The sequence below is a fragment of the Giraffa tippelskirchi genome, chromosome 10 (genome assembly GCF_054371585.1).
Source record: "Giraffa tippelskirchi isolate mGirTip1 chromosome 10, T2T-mGirTip1v1.2.pri, whole genome shotgun sequence".
Lineage (NCBI taxonomy): Eukaryota > Metazoa > Chordata > Mammalia > Artiodactyla > Giraffidae > Giraffa > Giraffa tippelskirchi.
The window spans coordinates 98108120-98132216 of record NC_137284.1 but is presented as its reverse complement, the minus strand read 5'-3'; the positions used below and the strand labels follow the sequence as shown (position 1 = coordinate 98132216).

Sequence of the window (24097 nt, the reverse complement as noted above, 5' to 3'; positions counted from 1 at the left end):
GTAAAATAAAATTTGGGATATTAAGTTTCTTTAAAAGCTCATTTACATAATAAGTTTTAGGAAACAAGGACGGTTGTTTTAAATAGTGAAGGCAAAAGAAACCTTAGCTCTCCCCCAAATGATGATACAGTCCTTTATGTGTAAAGAGCTAAAATGGTCCAGGGAATTTTAAAATTACAAGACTTCACTGGCTCTTCTTTGTGCTACCTCTTCAAGGGACATAGCAGTTTGTGAATTTGTCTGTAATATTTTGGAAAGGTAAAGTCACCAGACACAAAATAGTTGTCATGCATTAGAATAATTCAGCTCCTAATGACAGCACAGCTCTTTGTACTCAGTGGGTTTTGTGGAGAGCTGCACTGCCCTCTCCTGGGCACAGTTCTTGCTTTGCAGTCTCAAATCATGCTCTGACTATTAAAGTGAAAGTGAAGTAACTCAGTGGTGTCCGACTCTTTGTGACCCCATGGACTGTAGTCTGCCAGGCTCCTCTGTCCATGAGATTTTCCAGGCAAGGGTACTGGAGTGGGTTGCCATTTCTTTCTCCAGGGGATCTTCCCAACCCAGGGATCGAACCCAGGCCTCCCATATTGTAGGCAGACACTTTACCGTCTGAGCCACCAGGGAAGTTATACATTTGCCAAAGCTGCTAATGAGATTTTCATTTAAAGCTCTTTCCTCAGTGATGGTGTCTTTTCTCTAAAGCACGTTAGTTTATAGTAGTTCTTATTTGCTCTATATTATTTTTGTATTGTAGATAACTATCATCTGATATTTTCAGATAAAAATGTCAGATAAGAGCAGATCTGTATGACATGAAAATCTATTTATTATCATTTTTCATGTAGTCTCATCTCCTTACCTCAGTATTATCTGAGAATCTGTTAAGAGCCATAAAATACTACATCTTCTTCTGGTTACTAACCACAGTGTTGGGTATGTGATGTAAGCTGACCCAGTCATGGTACATCATTTCCTTGTTCACACTGATTGGTCCATTTATCCATTTATGGGCACTTGACAAAAGTTAGATCAGTTGAAACTCTTCCTAGAGGTGGTAGTTGTTGAATAATTTTACCCTCTAGGGACCTGCAAATTTCTTGTGTTTCTGATTGCCTCAGCTTGCTTATGAGAAAACATATGCAAGTAAAAAGAAACAAACTCTGGCTACTACCTAGTAGTATTTTCATTAGCATGTTGCTGCCTGATCTCCTAGGGTCTCAGAACTCAGGCTGAGTTATTTGCTGTTCCACACACATTCACCAAGCATCTGTTATGATTTAGGTACTTTGCCATGTGCTAAGAAAGATAAAGTCCCTGATCTTACCCAAAGTGTAGATATTTATATGATTTACTAGTTTCTCTATGTTCCCTAGAGTATTTGAGAAGTTATTTATCCCCCATAATCCAGTTTTTTTCCCCCACATTTTCCCTTACATAGTCTGCACAAATGATATTGGCCTCTTTATGCTGTTGGGTAGCTGCTCAACCCTCAGATCATGGCTTAAATGTTATCTCTTCAGATAGGTTTTTTGTTTCCCATTTACGTGGATTTATTCTGTTGCTGCTCTGTCTTAATGTACCATGCTTCTTTCCTTTCTGATACACGTTGTTCTAGGGCTTCCCAGCTGGCTCAGTGGTAAAGAATCCACCTGCCAAGCCAGGAGATACAAGAGACGTGGGTCCAATCTCTGAGTCGGGAAGCTCCTGGAGTAGAAAATGCTCCAGCATTCTCGCCTGGAGAATCCCATGGACAGAGGAGGCTGGTGGTCTACAGTCCATGGGGTCACAAAGAGTCCGATACAACTGAGCACACATACATGTTCACACATGTTCATAAAAGACTAGGGCTTTGCCACAGCTTCCAGTCTAACTTGGATTTATGTAGTCTGTACAAATGGTGTTATTTAGTAGTTCTGTCTTCTTCCTGGCATGAGTCCAGACTCATTCCTCAGAATTTTTGATAATTCCTTGACCTTTTCACTGCAACTGGAAAGCTTGAGGGTAAGTGCCTTTGACCTCCAGATGAGCCATTTTTGGTACAGTCTTTGAAACTTTTACAGACTTTCTAAGGCTGGTTGTCCTGAGTGTAACAAAGATTCCAGATTTGGTCCAGGGCCACAGAACTTCTGTGATTGAAGTGGACATAGGGTCTCAAGTTCCTGCCCACTTAACCTCCTCCTCCATCTTCATGGTTACCCTTGACTTCTAAGACCCTTAGGGCTTCTTGGAGCACATTGTGAAAATCAGAGCCTAGTTATTCTTCACTTTTATCAGTCTGACCTTCTATGCAGCCACAAAATTGGTCTTTGGAAAATGGATATTATTGTGTACTTACCAATAGCTTAAGAATCTTAGTGCTTTCCCACTGGACTTGATCTTTTGAACAAAGTCTTTGGCCTTTGATGTTAAACCTCAATATCTGTCCTCTGCTTACTCTTCCAACCTTCCTTCCATTTCAAGTACCTTGTGCTTCAATTACTTAGACACATGCTGTTTCCAAAAATTTCTGTGCCTTATCTCATGTTCCCTTTGCCTGGAAAGACCCTGTATGGTCAAACTAAAAAGAAATCTCACCACATGGAAACAAAAAGTCCTTCCTGTTGTCTTCAAGTCTTAGCCCAGGCAGTGTCTCTGAGAAGTCGTCTTTGCTCCCTCTATTAGTCAGCTCAGCTTCTGTAGTAAAATATCGTAGACTGGTGTCTTAATAGCAGAACTGTATTGTCTTACACTTCTGGAGGCTAGAAGTCCAAGACTAAACATGAGCGTGGTTGGGTTCTGGTGAGGAACCACTTCCTGGTTTGTAGATGGCCACCTCCTGGCTGTGTCCTCATATGCCCTTTTCTGTGTGTGTGTACATGCAGAGAGAGAAGGTCTCTCTCCTCTTATTATATGGCCACCAATCCTATCAGATTAGAACTCCACCCTTCTGATCTCATTTAAATTTTACCTCCTAAAAGCTCTCCCAGTACAGTCACATTAGGGGTTAGAGCTTCAACATACGAATTTGGGGAGGGACCCTGTTCATTCCATAGCACCCTCTTTTCTTGGTCCACACACACCCAAGTAAAGTAAATCATTTTCCCCTTTAGCATCTTGTACACTTGTATAAAGCTAGGAAATAAACGCTCAAATTTCATTTTCTTCATCATTTGGACCTCCTGCTGGTGCTTTCCATTGTGGGGGCAAGGTAGCCCATTACGGCATTCCTTGCGGGTCTGCCTGCTAAGGCACTGCACTGGGTACTGTGCAGAGTGGGTCTAGAGAGTGAGTGGGAGAGATCAAGCAGGCATGACTGCCTGTTCAAAGTGTGTCTCAAAGGTTGTAAAAAGCTGAAAACAAACTCTTAGACATACGAACGTTTAGAGTGGGATTCATAAGTTAGCTAGCCAAAGCTCATTTTACAGCTCGAACTAAAACTCAAGGGAGTTTAAAAAAAAAAAGACTTATTTGAGCCTGTTGGTTCTTAGTAAGAAATACATGAACATCTTCTTTGTCGCACACCAATAAACACTTGTCTGTTGCTCCATAACAAGTTACTGTAAATTTAGCAGGTTAAAACAATAACTGGATGTTAATTAACTCAACATCCATTTGCGCTTTAGGTCAGCAAGTCTGGGCTGCCTAGCTGGATTCTCTGCTTAGGCTCCTAAAAGGCTGAAATCAGGGTGTTGGCCAGGTTGAGCTCTAAGAATCTGCCTCTGGGCTCACTCCTTAGGTGGGTAGAATTTATTTCTCTGTGATTATAGGTCTGAGGTCCCTGTTTCCTTGCTGGCTGTTAGCCAGGGGCTACTCTTCAGCCTCTGGAAGCCACTCACATGGCAACCTCCAAGCCAACATAGTTGGCTTAGAATCCTTTCTGCACCTCTGATCTCTTCAAATTCCTCTTACATTCCCAGCCAGAGAACTTATTATTTTTTAAGGGCTCTTGTGATTAGATTTGGCACACCTGGATAATCTCTCCTTTCCATATAAAGTAAGACAATAGGAATAATACCAAGGTGAAGGTCATAGGGACTGTCTTAAAATTCTGCTTATCATAGCACTTTATTTACTTGATTGTACCTAATCCTCATTCTGTCTGACAGAATGTGGTCCACTGGAGAAGGGCATGGCAAACCACTTCAGTATTCTTGCCTTGAGAACCCCATGAACAGTATGAAAAGGCAAAAAGATAGGACACTGAAAGATGAACTCCCCAGGTCAGTAAGTGCCCAATATGCTACTGGAGATCAGTGGAGAAATAACTCCAGAAAGAATGATGGGATGGAGCCAAAGCAAAAACGATACCTAGCTGTGAATGTGACTGGTGATAGACGCAAAGTCCGATGCTGTAAAGAGCAATATTGCATAGGAACCTGGAATGTTAGGTCCATGAATCAAGGTAAATTGGAAGTGGTCAAACAGGAGATGGCAAGAGTGAATGTTGACATTCTAGGAATCAGCGAATTAAGATGGACTGGAATGGGTGAATTTAACTCAGATGACCATTATATCTACTACTGTGGGCAAGAATCCCTTAGAAGAAATGCAGTAGCCATCATGGTCAACAAAAGAGTCCGAAAGGCAGTACTTGGATGCAATCTTAAAAACGATAGAATGATCTCTGTTCGTTTTCAAGGCAAACCATTCAATATCACGATAATCCAAGTCTATGCCCCGACCAGTAATGCCGAAGAAGCTGAAGTTGAATGGTTCTATCAAGACCTACAAGACCTTCTAGAACCCAAAAAAGATGTCCTTTTCATTATAGGGGACTAGAATGCAAAAGTAGGAAGTCAGGAAACACCTGGCGTAACAGGCAAATTTGGCCTTGGAGAACAGAATGAAGCAGGACAAAGGCTAATAGAGTTTTGCCAAGAGAACGCACTGGTCATAGCAGACACCCTCTTCCAACAACACAAGAGAAGACTCTACACATGGACATCACCAGATGGTCAACACCGAAATCAGATTGATTATGTTCTTTGCAGCCAAAGATGGAGAAGCTCTATACAGTCAGCAAAAACAAGACTGGGAGCAGACTGTGGCTCAGATCATGAACTGCTTATTGCCAAATTCAGACTTAAATTTAAGAAAGTAGGGAAAACCACTAGTCCATTCAGGTATGACCTAGATCAAATCCCTTAAGAGTATACAGTAGAAGTGACAAATAGATTTAAGGGACTAGATCTGATAGAGTGCCTGAGAACTATGGACAGAGGTTCATGACATAGTACAGGAGACAGGGATCAAGACCATCCCCATGGAAAAGAAATGCAAAAAAGCAAAATGGCTGTCTGAGGAGGACTTACAGATAGCTGGGAAGAGAAGAGAAGCAAAAATCAATGGAGAAAAGAAAAGATATTCCCATCTGAATGCAGAGTTCCAAAGAATAGCAAGGAGAGATAAGAAAGCCTTCCTCAGCGATCAGTGCAAAGAAATAGAGGAAAACAACAGATTGGGAAAGACTAGAGATCTCTTCAAGAAAATTAGAGATACCAAAGGAACATTTCATGCAAAGATAGGCTCGATAAAGGACAGAAATGGTATGGACCTAACAGAAGCAGAAGACATTAAGAAGAGATGGCAAGAATACACAGAAGAACTGTACAAAAAAGATCTTCATGACCCAGATAATCACGATGGTGTGATCACTCACCTAGAGCCAGACATCCTGGAATGTGAAGTCAAGTGCGCCTTAGAAAGCATCACTAGGAACAAAGCTAGTGGAGGTGATGGAATTCCAGTTGAGCTATTTCAAATCCTCAAAGATGATGCTGTGAAAATGCTGCACTCAATATGCCAGCAAATTTGGAAAACTCAGCAGTGGCCACAGGACTGGAAGAGGTCAGTTTTCGTTCCAATCCCAAAGAAAGGCAATGCCAAAGAATGCTCAAACTACCGCACAATTGCACTCATCTCACATGCTAGTAAAGTAATGCTCAAAATTCTCCAAGCCAGGCTTCAGCAATACATGAACCGTGAACTTCCACAAGCTGGTTTTAGAAAAGGCAGAGGAACCAGAGATCAAATTGCCAATATCTGCTGGATCATTGAAAAAGCAAGAGAGTTCCAGAAAAACATCTATTTCTGCTTTATTGACTATGCCAAAGCCTTTGACTGTGTGGATTACAATAAACTGTGGAAAATTCTTAAAGAGATGGGAATACCAGACCATCTGACCTGTCTCTTGAGAAACCTGTATGCAGGTCAGGAAGGAACAGTTAGAACTGGACATGGAACAACAGACTGGTTCCAAATAGGAAATGGAGTACGTCAAGGCTGTATATTGTCACCCTGCTTATTTAACTTATATGCAGAGTACATCATGAGAAACGCTGGGCTGGAAGAAACACAAGCTGGAATCAAGATTGCAGGGAGAAATATCAACAACCTCAGATATGCAGATGACACCACCCTTATGGCGGAAAGTGAAGAAGAACTAAAGAGCGTCTTGATGAAGGTGAAAGAGGAGAGTGAAAAAGTTGGCTTAAAGCTCAACGTTCAGAAAACTAAGATCATGGCATCTGGTCCCATCACTTCATGGGAAATAGATGGGGAAACAGTGGAAACAGTGTCAGACTTTATTTTTTTGGGCTCCAAGATCACTGCTGATGGTGATTGCAGCCATGAAATTAAAAGACGCTTACTCCTTGGAAGCAAGGTTATGGCCAACCTAGATAGCATATTTAAAAGCAGAGACATTACTTTGCCAACAAAAGTCCGTCTAGTCAAGGCTATGGTTTTTCCCGTGGTCATGTATGGATGTGAGAGTTGGACGGTGAAGAAAGTTGAGCGCCGCAGAATTGATACTTTTGAACTGTGGTGTTGGAGAAGACTCTTGAGAGTCCCTTGGACTGCAAGGAGATCCAATCAATCCATCCTAAAGGAGATCCATCCTGGGTGTTCATTGGAAGGACTGATGTTGAAGCTGAAACTCCAGTACTTTGGCCACCTCATGTGAAGAGTTGACTCATTGGAAAAGACCCTAATGCTTGGTAGGATTGGGGGCAGGAGGAGAAGGGGACAACAGAGGATGAGTTGGTTCGATAGCATCACCGACTCAATGGACTTGGGTTTGGGTAGACTCTGGGAGTTGGTGATGGACAGAGAGGCCTGGCGTGCTGCAATTCATGGGGTGGCAAAGAGTCGGACACGACTGAGCGACTAAACTGAACTGAACTGAACCTAATCCTCATAATACCTTTTGAGATAAGTGGTAGTATTCCTATTTTATATTTGAGATGTCAAAAACTTAAGGAAAGTTAAATAACTTACTAAGGCATGGCTTATAGATGGCAGAGCTGGAATTTGGACCAAAATCCTACCAAAACCTTCCTTATCACCACCTTTTACAGGACATAACAAAAACTTGAACCCACGTTCACACTCTTCTGCCCAGTGAACTGTGGGCTGCACCGGCTGTGTGCCCTACCAGTGTGACACTTTTGCAGCATAGACATGGTTGTGGACAAAAATATTGTAACTGTGAGCTCTCTTTTTTTTCAGTGTACCAGTAATTACAAAACTAGAGGAAAATAAAAGGTTGAGGATACCTGATATTAATACTTATCATATAAAAATTACTATCTTCTCAGCACACTTTTAAGTAATATTTAGAAATAACAAATATTTATGAAACGCAAGACAGAAACCCAGGATATCAAGTTTATAGCCAATTATTTCATAGTGAAAGTAATATCATTGGAACCATAGATCATTTATTATATAAGTAATAGAATAAGTAATAAAATTATTATTTTATCTAATCCTCGATAAATTGTTTCAATAAAACAGTTGCATTTTACAAGAAAGTGTTATTTGAATGAATATAGCATACATCTGTCCAGAGAATTTCTGATTGGGTTAGAGCTGGCTGAAAACTGAAAATTCCCCACCATAAATGGATTAATGCTTGTGTTGAATTCTATAACAGAGGCCCACTCTTAAGTCCATATATGTATATCCCTGTTGTAAAAGGGCAGCTTCCAACCCTTTTAAATTATTCGTTTATAGCAGTGTCATGACCATTCCGTTAAATCACTATGACTGCTGGCAGTATGTCAGAGCACTCCAGTTGCTACTACTTGCCTTGGAAAAATAATAATTTTTACAAATAGTGCTACAAAAATAACTTCTCTTTTGAGAAGCTATGAGGGATAATTTCTTGACTGCTTTCAGCTTGAAACTGTAAATCTATCTACTTTTCTGAGGCAGTGCTTTGGGTAAGTTTTGTATTCTGCTGAACTTAACTCAAGAACTCTGAAGTTGTAATATAAAATTGTGAGTATACAGTTCTGATTTGTCATGCATATTAATCTTTGCATGTGTATGTGTTAACAGCTTTAAACTTTTTAGGACAAATAGCCCTCCTCACCCTACATCATAGAGCTTCCCAGTCTACCAGTCTACCCTCACATCTTTTTTAGAAAGTCATATAAAAAAAGACTGTTTTAAACTAACTTAATTCAAAGTCTCCCCCACATTTCCCCTTCACACAACTTTAACCTCCCATGGAAAATTTGGGCAGAAATGCTATGGCAGTTTAGAAGATTTAGAGATATGACGGCTGTGCTAAGTATGAGAGCTGATTTAAATACTCCCCTCAAATGAATGGCTCAAATAAATTTAATAAAAATAAACTTTTTAAGCCTACACATATCATCAAAAGTTATGTGTGAATCATGTGAAGAAACATACTGTACAAACCTTATAAACATAGCCCCTTGCGCATGGATACTCTGCTCACCTATGCCCTGTTTTCATTTTATTTCAGGTTGGTCTAAAACCAATTTTTAAAAGTTCCTTGTTTTCTTAAGGAGAAGGAAATGGCAACCCACTCCAGTACTTTTGCCTGGAGAATCCCATGGATGGAGGAGCCTGGTGGGCTGCAGTCCATGGGGTTGCTCATCCTCAAACTTTCTCTTAGATAAAAGATAATGGTATCTCTCTGTTACCTAATTTCTCACTAAAATTTTCCATTTAATAAATTTATTGACTGTTTTCCAAATAACTTGAAATTTCCTAAAAGATATTTCTAAAAAAAAAAAAAATAATAATTTAAATATGGGAGATTAGAATATAAAACACTGTAGACTAAAACCCCAAAAAACATTTTTTAAAACCTAGATAAGTAGTGGATAGTGCACATTTCTACAAGGATAGCTCTTGGCACCTGGCCCAGATTTTATGGGTTTCTTTCTTGCCTAGTGGTTTGTAGCTGTCCGTTTTTATTGCAGAAATGGAGCTCTGGTTTTAGGAGTCTGGAAGAGATGTGATCATTCCAACTACTTCATTGATGACAACTCTCTGGCTAAAAGAATCATCCTACCCTTCTTAAGTCACATTCTTGCCAGTTCTGTTATTGCAGGTCACAGTGTTGGAGTAAGGATGAAGATGAAGCTTATAGTATATTGGGATTTTAAAAACAATCATGAATCAATCATAGGTTTTCCCCACTTAGGAAACTGTTAATCAGGCATAGGCTGACTCCTTTAGCTACTACTTCTTCCCTCATCACTGCGCTATCAGTGTGGTGTCTTAACCTGAATTTACTTGCTTAATAAAGTTATATTGGATAGGTAAATGGGTAGACAGGGAATATAGATTTTCTCAGAATGTAAATCTTCTAAGAGTAATAATAAGACTAATAATAAGAACTATAGAGATGGCTAGTATGTCATTGGTTAATGTACTGTTTTTATACAACATTTTCATAGTAAATATAATTTATTTAATGATACTACAGCTTGTCATAGTATAGTTCATGCTTTAGAAAGTCCACAGGCTTTGTTCACTTACTCTTTTACTATTAACCTTTCAGATTTTAGAATCTTACTCTGCAACTCCAATATTTATCAATATCCTTGTAACATTATTACTTCCTTCTTTAGTCAGTCACTTTGCTAATACCAGGATGCATGCCATAGTTCACAGCCATATAAGGAACTATTTATTTATATAAGAACTAAATTCCCAGCCTACCTCTTTCCCCTCAGGAAGGTGTCATTTTAAACTTGATCCAAAAGCACTGTGATAGTTCTATGAATAATTATGTTGTTTTTGTTAACTGAAGAACAGAATGAAGAACATACTGTAGTAGGATAGTATGCTCCTTTCCAGTAGATGAAAGTAGGAGATAACCAGATGTAAGAGTCTTTTATAGCTGAACTAGAATATGCAAACTATTCAGCGAGTTATTACCAAATAAAGAATTCTGACCAGTGTGTACACAAGGGAAGTATTTTGCCTCTGCACCCCACATCTCTTGACACACTGTCTTTCTGTCTCTTTCTGGGACTGTATAAGTCCAATGTAATATTTTCAGTTTGCTTACCTCACCTTAAGAAAAACAGAACATAAAAATAAATAATTATTTAATAATTTGTTATTTGGCAAAGTGTATAGTTTGGGGTGTGGTTTTTTTTTTGGTAATTTTCTGATGTAGAGAAATCCAGTGATTTATATTAATTTGAAATACGTAAGACTTAATAAGCTTTTAATGATGTTAATACATTTTTATATGATCGATTCGAGCATGTGTAATTAACAGTTTAGTTTCTCCCTTTCTGATGAATCTTTACCACTTGTATTTCTTTGAACTTTCTTATTGCTCTGATTAATACCCAAGGAAAAATGAATGAAGTGGCAATGGCAAGGTTGCTTTCTTGCCTCAGATCCTAAAATGAATGCAGTAAGTATGATGGATGCTGAGTGCTTGTGAAACTTTTTTCCCCAGAAACCCTTTCTAACATCCTAATTCCTTTCTACAACTAAAATTGCTTTAAATCTAATCAGAAGAAATGTTGACATGTATTGAATATTTTCTGTATCCGATGAGAAGCAAACCTTTATCAGTTTCTGTTATTGTCTTTATTTTCCTTTTTACTTTAGGTTTTGTCTGAATATTTCCTAACCGCCTGAGTTAAACACTTAGTTTATTAATTTTTATTCTTCTTTCTAATTTGAGCATACCTTAACTATAATTTTCCTCCTCAGCATCCCTTTAGTTGTATTTTACAAGTTTCAGAAAGTAATGGTTTTGCTTTCTTTTTTTCCTAAAATATTTTTTGTTTTAATTTATATTGTGATTTTTTTCTTTCAACATTTACTTTTTAAAGAGTCTTTTTTTAAAAGTATTTTGTAATGTTTTTGATTTCTAACATAACTACATTCTGTTCAGCTTATCTGGTTGATGATCTGTCCTTGAGACTTGCTCTATGGCATAGTAGATGTTTGGTTTTTCAAAGTGTTTCAAATAGTTGTAAAAAGAATGTATATTCTCCAGTCACTGGATATAATACATTTATGTGTCTCTTAGGTCAGGCTTGATACTTGTGTTATTCAAATCTTTATCTCTAATTTTTTTTAAATCTCACCATAATGATGGATTTGTCCATTTGCTTCTTATAGTTCTGTTACTTTTGCTTATATATGTTGAAGTTAGGTTATTAGGTTGTATTAAGTTAATTGTTATAGCAGAGAAGTGTTTTTAAATATTTGTTACTGTGAAGTGACTCTGATACTCATTAAAGGAAAAAGCCTTAATTGTATGATATTTGGGCTTCCCTAATATCATGGCTCAGTTGGTCAAGAATCTGCCTGCAATGTGGGAGACGTGAGTTCGATTCCTGGGTTGGGATGATCCCCCATAGAAGGGAAAGGCTACCCACTCCAGTATTCTGGCCTGGAGAATTGCATGGACTTAGTCCATGGGGTCACAAAGAGTCTGACACAACTGAGTGACTTTCACTTTCAATATAAGTAACAATGTTTTGCTGGTATTTGCCAGGTTTAACTTTTGCATCGTTATATTTTTCATCCTTTCTATGTGGTTCAAATTTAAGTGTTTCTTAAACAGCATATAGTTTAACTACTTTGTTATATTATCCTTCTGAAAGCCTTCATCTTTTAAGTGGAGAAATGAGTCCATTTATTGTGACTGTTGATATGCTTGGGTTATATCAACCATCTAATTTGTGCTTTCTACGTGTCCTAAGTTCTCAAATTTATTTTTCTCTGATCTTGTTTGACTAATTACATTTTCATATCTTCATCCCTTTTTGTAATAGTTAGAAATTATATTTCTTTCTTTAGTTATCTAGATATTTTAACATACATAGTTAACAACATCCAATGTTAATCTATATCTTCAGTATCTTCCTGAACAGTGTAAGGATATTAAAATGTTTTTTTTTTTAACTCTCAGATTTCTCCTCTAACTTACATACTCTCGTATCATTGTCCTGTATTTTAGTTTCAGCTTATCTTTTTAGTCCCACAAAGTCTTTCTCCTCTCTGTTTTCCTCTGTCATCTTTGCCAGCTTCTGCTCCTGTACCAGGCTCCCTCCTGAGCCCTCATCTCCCTCTGCTCTTCCCCCTGGAGGTGAAAGGTCTCTGTTCAACTTATTCCCTGACTTCTGAATTTATATTTTCCACCAGGCTACAGTTTCTAATAATAGATCTATATATCCTATAATCTACTTGATATCTTTACCCTGTTTTATAGGCATTTCAGACTTATTATTTCAGTTTTGGATAGATTTCACCAACGTTTTCATCCCATACCTCAGTTCTATTCTTATTTTGCTTTTATGATCTAATAAATTACATTCCTTTTACCATCTTACTCATCCCAGAAACCTGGGTTCATTTTTTAACTGATTCTGTCTTCCCTTCATCACTATATTCACAAAGCTTAATTTGTTTCACATTATTTGTTTAGTCACTCGGTCTTGTCCAACTCTTTGCACCCCATGGACTGTAGCCTGCCAGGTTCCTCTGTCCATGGGTTTCCCAGGCAAGAATACTGGAGTTGGTTGTCATTTCCTTCTCCAGGGGATCTTCGTGACCCAGAGATACAACCCAGGTTTCCTGACCGTCTCCTGCATTGCAGGCAGATTGTTTTACTACTGAGCCACAAGGGAAGCCCAGTTTCACACTAAGGATATCTTAAATTTGTTCCTTTCTTTTTATCTCCACTATCAGATACTTCAGTGCAAGCTATTACACATCTTACCCAGGCCAAAACAGTAACCATCCAAGATGTAAATTCCACTTTTGAAATAGCAGTAGAATCCCTGTTCCTTAGGACCTTGCAGACTGGATGCACCATTGACATGTTAACTGGCCTTCCTGATTTAAGTTACATCTATCCCTAAGTCATTCTCCATATGGCAGGTATTACAGTTTTTGAAAATGACAGATCTAATCATGTTATTCCATGACTTAAAAGCCTTCGGTGCTTCCTGATTGCTCTTACAATGAAAGCCAGACTTCTTAATATGCCTTACAAGTAGTCCCTGCATGATCTCAGGCTTGCCTACCTTTCTAGCCTTGTCACTACCCAATTTACGTAGCTCACCGTAGTCATACATACCAGACTTCTCTGATCATAGGCCTAAGGGTGCAGTTTCCTAATCCAGGACGACAACACATATTCTTTCTACCCAAAATGTCTGGAGGCTTTTCTTCTCCTGTCTTTCAGTTCAGTTCAGTTCAGTTCAGTCGCTCAGTCGTGTCCGACTCTCTGCGACCCCATGAATTGCAGCACGCCAGGCCTCTCTGTCCATCACCAACTCCCGGAGTCTACCCAAACCCATGTTCTTCGAGTCGGTGATGCCATCCATCCATCTCCTCCTCTGTCGTCCCCTTCTCCTCCCGCCCCCAATCCTACCCAGCATTAGGGTCTTTTCCAATGAGTCAACCCTTCGCATGAGGTGGCCAAAGTATTGGAGCTTCAGCTTCAACATCAGACCTTCCAATGAACACCCAGGATTGATCTCTTTTAGGATGGATTGATTGGATCTCCTTGCAGTCCAAGAAACTCTCAAGAGTCTTCTCCAACACCACAGTTCAAAAGCATCAATTCTGCGGCGCTCAGCTTTCTTCACCGTCCAACTCTCACATCCATACATGACCACTGGAAAAACCATAGTCTTGACTAGACGGACTTTTGTTGGCAAAGTAATGTCTCTGCTTTTAAACATGCTATCTAGGTTGGCCATAACCTTCCTTCCAAGTAGTAAGCGTCTTTTAATTTCATGGCTGCAGTCACCATCAGCAGTGATTCTGGAGCCCAAAAAAGTAAAGTCTGACACTGTTTCCACTGTTTCCCCATCTATTTCCCATGGAGTGATGAGACCAGAGGCCATGATCTTAGTTTTCTGAACGTTGAGCTTTAAGCCAACTTTTTCACTCTCCTCCTTCACCTTCATCAAGAGGCTCTTTAGTTCTTCTTCACTTTCTGCCATAAGGGTGGTGTCATCCGCATATCTGAGGTTATTGATATTTCTCCCTGCAATCTTGATTCCAGCTTGTGTTTCTTCCAGCCCAGCGTTTCTCATGATGTACTCTGCATATAAGTTAAATAAGCAGGGTGACAATATACAGCCTTGACGTACTCCTTTTCCTATTTGGAACCAGCCTGTTGTTCCATGTCCAGTTCTAACTGTTGCTTCCTGACCTGCATACAGGTTTCTCAAGAGACAGGTCAGATGATCTGGTATTCCCATCTCTTTCAGAATTTTCCACAGTTTATTGTGATCCACACAGTCAAAGGCTTTGGCATAGTCAATAAAGCAGAAATAGATGTTTTTCTGGAACTCTCTTGCTTTTTTGATGATCCAGCGGATATTGGCAATTTGATCTCTGGTTCCTCTGCCTTTTCTAAAACCAGCTTGAACATCTGGAAGTTCACGGTTCACGTATTGCTGAAGCCTGGCTTGGAGAATTTTGAGCATTACTTTACTAGCATGTGAGATGAGTGCAATTGTGCGGTAGTTTGAGCATTCTTTGGCATTGCCTTTCTTTGGGATTGGAACGAAGACTGACCTCTTCCAGTCCTGTGGCCACTGCTGAGTTTTCCAAATTTGCTGGCATATCGAGTGCAGCACTTTCACAGCATCACCTTTGAGGATTTGAAATAGCTCAACTGGAATTCCATCACCTCCACTAGCTTTGTTTGTAGTGATGCTTTCTAAGGCCCACTTGACTTCACATTCCAGGATGTCTGGCTCTAGGTGAGTGATCACACCATCGTGATTATCTGTGTTGTGAAGATCTTTTTTGTACAGTTCTTCTGTGTATTCTTGCCACCTCTTCTTAATATCTTCTGCTTCTGTTAGGTCCATACCATTTCTGTCCTTTATCGAGCCCATCTTTGCGTGAAATGTTCCCTTGGTATCTCTAATTTTCTTGAAGAGGTCTCTAGTCTTTCCCAATCTGTTGTTTTCCTCTATTTGTTTGCACTGATCGCTGAGGAAGGCTTTCTTATCTCTCCTTGCTATTCTTTGGAACTCTGCATTCAGATGAGAATATCTTTCCTTTTCTCCTTTGCTTTTCGCTTCTCTTCTCTTCCCAGCTATCTGTAAGGCCTCCTCAGACAGCCATTTTGCTTTTTTGCATTTCTTTTCCATGGGGATTTTCTTGATCCCTGTCTCCTGTACAATGTCACGAACCTCTGTCCATAGTTCATCAGGCATTCTGTCTATCAGGTCTAGTCCCTTAAATCTATTTGTCACTTCCACTGTATACTCATAAGGGATTTGATCTAGGTCATACCTGAATGGTCTAGTGGTTTTCCCTACTTTCTTCAATTTAAGTCTGAATTTGGCAATAAGCAGTTCATGACTTTACCTCTTCTCAAACACACACACACAGTTCACATTCATTTTACACATCCTTCAGATTTCAACCTAAATGTCACTTTCTTAGGAGTAATGTTCTTATGGAGTCCTTTGCTCACCAGTTCCAAGTCAAAATTATATCCTCTCAAAGTATTCTGTGATTATCACAAATGCAGTTATAGGTATATGTATGTGTGTGTGCGTGTCTGTGTGTATATTTGTTTAATGTCTGTCTCCTCACCAGGTGGTAAACGTAAGGTCTAGACTGTCAGAGACTGGGCCTAATTATTTTCATCATTATGTCCTAGTATCAGGTACATTGCTTGGCATGTGGACACTTGTATATGTTGCGTGAATGAAAGATTACATGCCACACCAGATTGGGGAAGGGAGATGGTGTCTTTCAACTATAAGAAGGCAAGAGACTTTATCTGTCTTTTATACATAAGGGAGCACAGGTTAGGTGGTCACTAAATGTTTTGAAGAAATAAAAGAAGAGAAAAGGAAAGAGAAAGGAAATGGAACATGAGAAAAGAGAGAAAAGGAAATTGGAAAGGGGACAGGAAAGAAAATGGAAAAAACTAAACATAAATCTAGGGTTACTGTCCTTGATGAGAAAAGTTATATCAACTTCTTTATCTCTCACTTAGGAAAAAAAAATGGGTAATGGCTGCTATCATGCAATAAAATATGAAAATACTTGCTGTGATAGTTTTTGGTGATTTTGTTTTATTTACATATCTGGTTGAGAGAATGAGGAATATCACATGGGGTGACCCTCAGCCATACTCCCTTGAGCATGCACTTTCTAATTAAAACCTTTTTCAAAGTCTTATAAAGCAAAGATGCATTTTTATGTTTCCTTACTTAAACTTATGGATAGCTACTTGTAATCCCCTCACCCCCACCCGTCATAAGACCTGACTTTGCATACCATTATAAGGAATATTTGTAAAAATATATTATGAACTATATATGTATGATTGATTAAATATAATTAATCATTGCCTGCTTATCTCCAAAATTATAGAAAAATATGTCGTAACTGCAAGTGTGGCCAAGAAGAGCATGATGTCCTCTTGAGCAATGAAGAGGATCGAAAAGTGGGGAAACTTTTTGAAGACACCAAGTACACCACCCTGATTGCAAAGCTCAAATCAGATGGAATTCCCATGTATAAACGCAATGTTATGATACTGACCAATCCAGTTGCTGCCAAGAAGAATGTCTCCATCAATACAGTTACCTATGAATGGGCTCCTCCTGTCCAGAATCAGGCATTGGTAAATAATAAGGGAGAGGGAAGTCCCTTTATTAAAGTTCCTAGGCTACTTATTTAGGGCAGTTCCTTTAATCACCTAATTGACTTCAGGTCTGTTATTTTTCTGGGGTTCCCATTACCTTGACTTCCAACTCCTATTGGACTTTTGGAAGTAAGATTAGATATCTCATAGAATTTTTCTCACTACATAGATAATCGGTGTTAACCTTTTCAAAGAAATGGCATGAAATTTTCAGTAATTAAATGAAAAACATGTTTTGTATAAAGCTAGTAACTTCTTTGTTACTTTTGGGAAGACTTTTCTTAAGATGGTTAAAAAAATCTAAAGAATAGAATTTCTTTCAATTTTTTGTAACTCAAAAGATAGTCAACACTATATTTCTTTTACTATATAAGGCAAAAACAAAAATGCAATTTTGTGTTAAGCTCCTTCCACTAATACAATAACTAGATGAGACATTTGGAAATCTTTTAAGACAGTTAGTTAAATCATGAGAATGAATCTTGTGATATCATTTTCTTATAGAATACTGATGATCCTTAGGCCATTCTGAACATGTGGCTTAAAAAATTGTTTTCTTTTGCAGTTATACAGTTGTATTTTTGTTTGTTTGGGGGGCTTTTTTTTTTTATGAATTTTATTGGAGTATAGTTGATTTACAACGTTGTGTTAGTTTCAGGTGTATAGCAAAGTAATTTTAACACAAGTAAACATTAGTAACCCAAGTCTTTACTAACTGAAAAAAAAAAAGCTTTACATTCATGAAGAAAAAAAATGTGTTCATTTTTACCGACTAAATCTATCTATTGCACCATTTTTAATGTGTTTTTTAATGTGTTACCATCTCAAGATAACTTATATTATGAAGATCAATTGTTATTAATGGATAAAACTGACTTCTTCAGTAATTTGTTTCTAATGAGTGTTATATAGTATCGTTTGTCTGATGGCCAAGGCATCCCCCAGTTAACACTGGTCTCTTTTGTGGTCTAGGCCAGGCAGTACATGCAAATGCTGCCCAAAGAGAAGCAGCCGGTGGCAGGCTCAGAGGGGGCACAGTACCGGAAGAAGCAGTTGGCCAAGCAACTCCCTGCCCACGACCAGGACCCTTCAAAATGCCACGAGTTGTCTCCCAAAGAGGTGAAGGAGATGGAGCAGTTTGTGAAGAAATACAAGAGTGAGGCTCTGGGAGTAGGAGATGTCAAACTCCCCCGTGACATGAACACTCAAGGCCCCAACAGAATGTACGTTCCTGGAGGGGACAGAAGCACCACAACAGCAGTAGGGGCCATGGAGGACAAATCAGCAGAACACAAAAGAACTCAGTATGTAAGTAAAGCAGTCATGATGTTGGACCATTTGGTATATTTTACAGGTTCATTCCATTTCTTTGAATTGTGGGAGACTGGTGGGGGAAAGTTGCATTCCTCTATTTCCCGAAGGGAGTAGAAGAGGGAAGTAAATTGAATTATAGTTTCAGTTTAGGCTTGTTTTAGAGAATTGTCATGTATCATATTTGAAACCTTGGCTTAAAGCCAAGTTTTCTGATTATCTGTTGCCAAAGATAATTACAAGTGTTATGTATACACAGCAGTTAACATGGTGTCATGCTGGAATAAAACATACAATCTAGAATCCGTTTCTAAACATCATTTTGCTGTTAATTGTTTCCCTCTTCCCATAAATAAGAATAATATATGCTTAGGTTAATTCGGTTTTGCTTGTGAGAACGTGCATAAAATTCAAACGTAAATATGTGGATATATAGTCAATCATACTTTTTAAAAATGTCTCCTAAAGCAGGAAAATTGAAGTCATTTTTATGCCTTGAAAGTAGAAGAAAATTGTGACACAGATGAACAAAAAATAAGAACTAAACTTACTGTTATATATTTCTCATAGATCCTGTTAGCACATCAACCAACCAGGCTTAGTCCTGTATTAAAACAAAACAGAAAAAAAAATGATACAATACACTTTAAGGTAATCATTTTTGAGAGAACTACTTAAAACTGAGGTGCAAATTACTATTAGCCTTTTTTCCATAAGCAACTTGAGTCAGTAAACAGTGCTCTGTTACACACTGGGTGCAAGAATTACGTTTGGAGAACCTGGAGAAAGCCAAGAGATTCCTTTTCACAAATACTAACACCATACTGCCTATATGGACAAATTACTAATTTCAGTAGAAATTATTTCTCTTGGAAGTGGCTTCTCAGAATTCCTACTGGAACTGTTGATGAGAAGCACCAATCTTGGATGACTAGATTGTTTTGGTTGGTTTCGCTTTCAGTCCTGCTACTGCTGCAAACTGAGTATGAAGGAGGGAGACCCAGCCATCTATGCTGAAAGGGCCGGATACGATAAACTGTGGCACCCAGCTTGTTTCGTCTGCAGTACCTGCCATGAACTCCTGGTCGACATGATTTATTTCTGGAAGAATGGCAAGCTGTATTGTGGCAGACATTACTGTGACAGTGAGAAACCCCGGTGTGCTGGCTGTGATGAGGTATGTTCTCTAGGGCCGCCCACATGCAGGCCCCTTTTTGCATCTTCCTATGGTTCCCTCACCATGCTAACCAGGCCTCCCTTAGCGAGAAAGCAGAATGAATTAACCCAGTATCGTGTGCTTTATTTACATCCAAAGAAGTTGAATGAAAAAAATGTTTCAGTCATTCTGAATGCCCATGTTAATTGTGTTGACAAATGAAGACTGTCCAGATACCTAAAACACTGATTCAAACTAAACCAAGTAATCATCCAAGTTCAAGCTTTAGGTTATCTTCAGACTTCAAACCCCAAAAAGTAGACTGATGTTCCTTGTGGATCTAAATCCGTTGTCTAAAGAACCTAGCTTAGTTATTTAAAGCAAAAAGGAAAAAACATGATTGATCTTATTTTTATCCTCTTCCCAGCTGATATTCAGTAACGAGTATACCCAGGCAGAAAACCAAAACTGGCATCTGAAACACTTCTGCTGCTTTGACTGTGACAACATCCTAGCTGGGGAAATATACGTGATGGTCAATGACAAGCCCGTGTGCAAACCCTGTTATGTGAAGAACCATGCCGTGGTAAGAGACATCTTGGGATTCGGTAGCTTTGACCTGCTTTCTTTAAGTCTCTTACAAAGGAAAAACAGAAAGTTCTACTCTCAAATAGGAAACAGGTGAATTCTACCATAGGGTGTTAAAATCCAGTAATTCAAAAACAGTACATGCGTTGACTAGGATGAACCACCTCAAGATTCTGTATTTGCAGTTGACACTATAAAGTGCTACTTGATAACCAAATCTCCACCAAAATTCCTTAATGGGAGTAAGATTGATTGATTCTCATCATACAGATCAGCTTTCACTTAAATTAAGGTTTTTAGAGACTGTTCATATGCCTTCAGTTCAGTTCAGTTCAGTCGTGTCCCACTCTTTGCGACCCCATGAACCACAGCACGCTAGGCCTCCCTGTCCATCACCAACTCCCTGAGTCTACCCAAACCCATGTCCATCGAGTCGGTGATGCCATCCAGCCATCTCATCCTCTGTCGTCCCCTTCTCCTCCTGCCCCCAATCCTTCCCAGCATTAGGGTCTTTTCCAATGAGTCAATTCTTTACATGAGGTGGCCAAAGTACTGGAGTTTCAGCTTCAACATCAGTCCTTCCAATGAACACCCAGGATGGATCTCCTTTAGGATGGACTGGTTGGATCTCCTTGCAGTCCAAGGGACTCTCAAGAGTCTTCTTCAACACCACAGTTCAAAAGCATCAATTCTTCGGCGCTCAGCTTTCTTCACTGTCCAACTCTCACATCTATACATGACCACTGGAAAAACCATAGCCTTGACTAGACAGACCTTTGTTGGCAAAGTAATGTCTCTGCTTTTTAATATGCTATCTAGGTTGGTCATAACTTTCCTTCCAAGGAGTAAGCGTCTTTTAATTTCATGGCTGCAATCACCATCTGCAGTGATTTTGGAGCCCCCAAAAATAAAAGTCTGACACTGTTTCCACTGTTTCCCCATCTATTTCCCATGAAGTGATGGGACCAGATGCCATGATCTTAGTTTTCTGAATGTTGAGCTTTAAGCCAACTTTTTCACTCTCCTCTTTCATATACCTTAGCTCTACTTGAATGTTTATGTTTCTGTTCATGTTACCAGATCACACACTGTGGCTTTGTTTTTGCTACCTGGAGATTGTACAGTGCCCTTTCTTAAACCCTCACTGAATTAATATATATGTGAAACAAAATTTTAGGATAAAATTTGACTTGCATGTTTATTTGCCTAAGCCAAACATTTAGATATTTAATGTGAAAGTATATATATGTGTGTGTATACACACAGACACACACATATATGTATATGTATAAAATCTACCATGCTTACACAGAGCTTCTGTTGCATGATGGCCCAGAGATAGATAAAGAGTAGATAAAGATTTGACCATATATAGTAAAGCTTATAATCCAGGAATACTGAAAGGATAGATGTTTACTTTATACACAGATAAATAAGTACTAAAGATCTCCCTGAACTATCAACTAGAGGAGACTCCTGGCTGAGAAATATAATGACATATTTATATAGTTCTAGGAGTATGATACTATTAATATGAATATAAGGTTAAGAAGTTTTGGTGTCAGTGGCAGTTTTCAACCTTTACCCATTGCCCTCAGATAGACTCTATCAGCTCTCATTTTCTATCAACTCTGCCTCATCAATGTATCTCAGGTTCTCACAGTTACAACTATTCCACTTCAGAGCTTTATTTTTTTTGTCATTTTGATTATTATAGTGACCTCAAATTTGGCCTCCCCACTTCCATTCTTCTTGTTCAAAGCTACCTTCCATAATGATGGAAGATAATCTTTCTAAAATGAAAATCTGATCATCAAGCCTTTACTTAATAGATCCAGCCCCTTCTTACTATCCGGCCACTTTTACTAGTTGTTGTTCAGTCGTGTCCAGCTCTCTGTGATCCTGTGGATTGCAGCAGGCCAGGCTTCCCTACTAGTTATCTAACCCAAATCATACTGTTTCCCAAGTTACCTGCATTTCCTAGTTCATGTTGTTCTTTGTCTTCTGCTAACACTCATTCCTTTGTCTGATATATCTTCCTATTCTGTTTTTTGTTTTTTATTTTGGCTGTGCCACGTGGCTTGTGGGATCTTAGTTCCCTGACTAGGGATCGAACCCAGGCCCCTAGCCGTAAAATCACTAGGTCCTAACCACTGGGATGCCAGAGGATCCCCTCCCTATTTTACCTGATTATGCCTGCATACTCCTCCAGACTCAGTTTAAGCTTAACTCTTTCAGATCACCTTTCCCAATTCCCTACCCATGTTCCACCCCTTTCTCTCTGGTTAGGCAGGATGTCTCTGTTCCCTTGGGGCTCTTTGTGTAGTTGCCCACATGTGTGATTGTCAATATCACTCATCTGTCTCTTCCACCAGACTGTAAATAGGTGGAGCATAGTGCTTCCCTCTATTTCCATACCCTCAATGTCTGTACTTAGGAAATGTTTGAGTGACTGACTTGTGTTTTAACATTTCTCATTTTCTTTGAGGGTCAACATGGACCCTCCTTATATCTGAGGATAAGGTGTTGAATCACCATGTGGTCTAAGAGATCATTTAGCTTAAAAAAATACTTCTCTGAATGTTGTTGCAACAATTTCTCTACAGAAGAGGATTATCATAATATGCAGTTCACTGTATAGTGGGTGACCGTGGCCTCAAGGACTACAACGTAAACTCCATGAGGGCAGGGATTTTGTCTGCTTCTTTTCTGTTCTATTTTCAACACTAGAACAAGACAGTAGGCACTCATATTTATAGAATAAAGCTTTTAACAAATGAAGCTACTTTGTTATTAATACAAACTTCTCTCCATTACATCGCAGTAGTTATTGGAGAGGAATAACTACAGAGAGAATGCAAGAAACTCTTAAGTTATTTAGCTTTATAATATGGCATGATTTATTTTAGAAGGTGTACTTTCTCAATAAGATACACTGTTGCCAAGTGCTTAATACTAAAATGAATATTCATCACCTGAAGAAAACTTAGGTGATAGCAGCATGCGAAATAATATAAAAATTGGAAGATTATCTAGTTCTGGGCATTGATCTACTTAGATCTTTTAATTTTAAAAAGAAAAAAGGAGTGAGAATATAAATTATTTTTAGACCTGAAGCTAAAACCTCAACTCAAAAAAGGACTTTTCTGAAGAAAAAATTAACCTGGAAGGAGGAAAATGGGAAATACACTATTTGTCTCTGCATGGTCTCTGGAATTCCAGTCTCAAATGGCCACACCAAGATTTCACATCTCTGAGATTTCACAGGACCCTCCTGCTACAGAGCAAGCATCATTATCAATTTTTTAATTTTATAATGTATATACAAATAAATAAAAGAAGTAGGAGGAATTGAAGGAAATAATAACATACTGGATTATTAGCAGTTTAATTAAGAATTCAGGATAATCAAATGTCAAGCATAAAGTGGTGAATGGAGTCCATCAACTCCCTGACCAGTCCTGGAGTCTCCAGACCCTTAGTTAAGACCTGGGCAGCTTTCAGATTTAGGAAGAATTAGGGATCGGTAGTTTTTACCTGGGGACATGTCAGATTTGGGGATGAATGGCAATCAAATTGGAGAAGGCAATGGCAACCCACTCCAGTACTCTTGCCTGGAGAATCCCGTGGATGGAGGAGCCTGGTAGGCTACAGTCCATGGGGTCGCTAAGAGTCGGACATGACTGAGCCACTTCACTTTCACTTTTCCCTTTTATGCACTGGGGAAGGAAATGGCAACCCACTCCAATGTTCTTGCCTGGAGAACCCCAGGGACGAAGGAGCCTGGTGGGATGCCATCTATGGGATCGCACAGAGTCAGACACGACTGAAGCGACTTAGCAGCAGCAGCAGGCAATCAAATTATTAATAAACCTAAATTTTATGAAGCCCACAAACCCTATATTCTATGCTATTTAGTATGTTAATTTTTTTTTACCAAAACAGTTTCCTTAATTGTACATAGGACAGTAGTTATCACTTTTTAAAAATTGCAATGAAAATGTGAGTTTTGAAAGATTATAAAATGATCTAAAAATTTTATTAAAGGTCTGAGATACAGAGAGTAGATCATGATCTAAAATCAGGGGAATAAAAAATTGAGTGTGAGACATCAAAGGGAAACATTGTAAATG

General features: G+C 38.8%; 2 protein-coding genes across 10 annotated transcripts in view; one reads left to right on the top strand and one right to left on the bottom strand.

Moving 5' to 3' along the window:
• TFEC (transcription factor EC) overlaps positions 1-24097 on the bottom strand; it is a 751469-nt gene that overhangs the window by 315681 nt on the left and 411691 nt on the right. For all 5 annotated transcript variants that reach the window (XM_081537889.1, XM_081537895.1, XM_081537894.1 and 2 more), the window contains one exon: positions 18772-18824. The gene's annotated coding sequence lies outside the window, so the exon portion shown is untranslated. The remainder of the gene's footprint in view (positions 1-18771; positions 18825-24097) is intronic.
• Positions 1-24097, top strand: part of TES (testin LIM domain protein) — a 59979-nt gene that overhangs the window by 32121 nt on the left and 3761 nt on the right. For 2 of the 5 annotated variants that reach the window (XM_081537885.1, XM_081537886.1), the window contains exons 3-6: positions 16636-16888; positions 17882-18217; positions 19182-19397; positions 19804-19962. In XM_081537885.1, the coding sequence (XP_081394011.1) occupies positions 16636-16888; positions 17882-18217; positions 19182-19397; positions 19804-19962 (964 nt within the window). Of the gene's footprint in view, positions 1-16635; positions 16889-17881; positions 18218-19181; positions 19398-19803; positions 23751-24097 lie in introns of all 5 variants that reach the window. The other 3 variants (XR_014067886.1, XR_014067885.1, XR_014067884.1) reach the window with 3 other exon arrangements.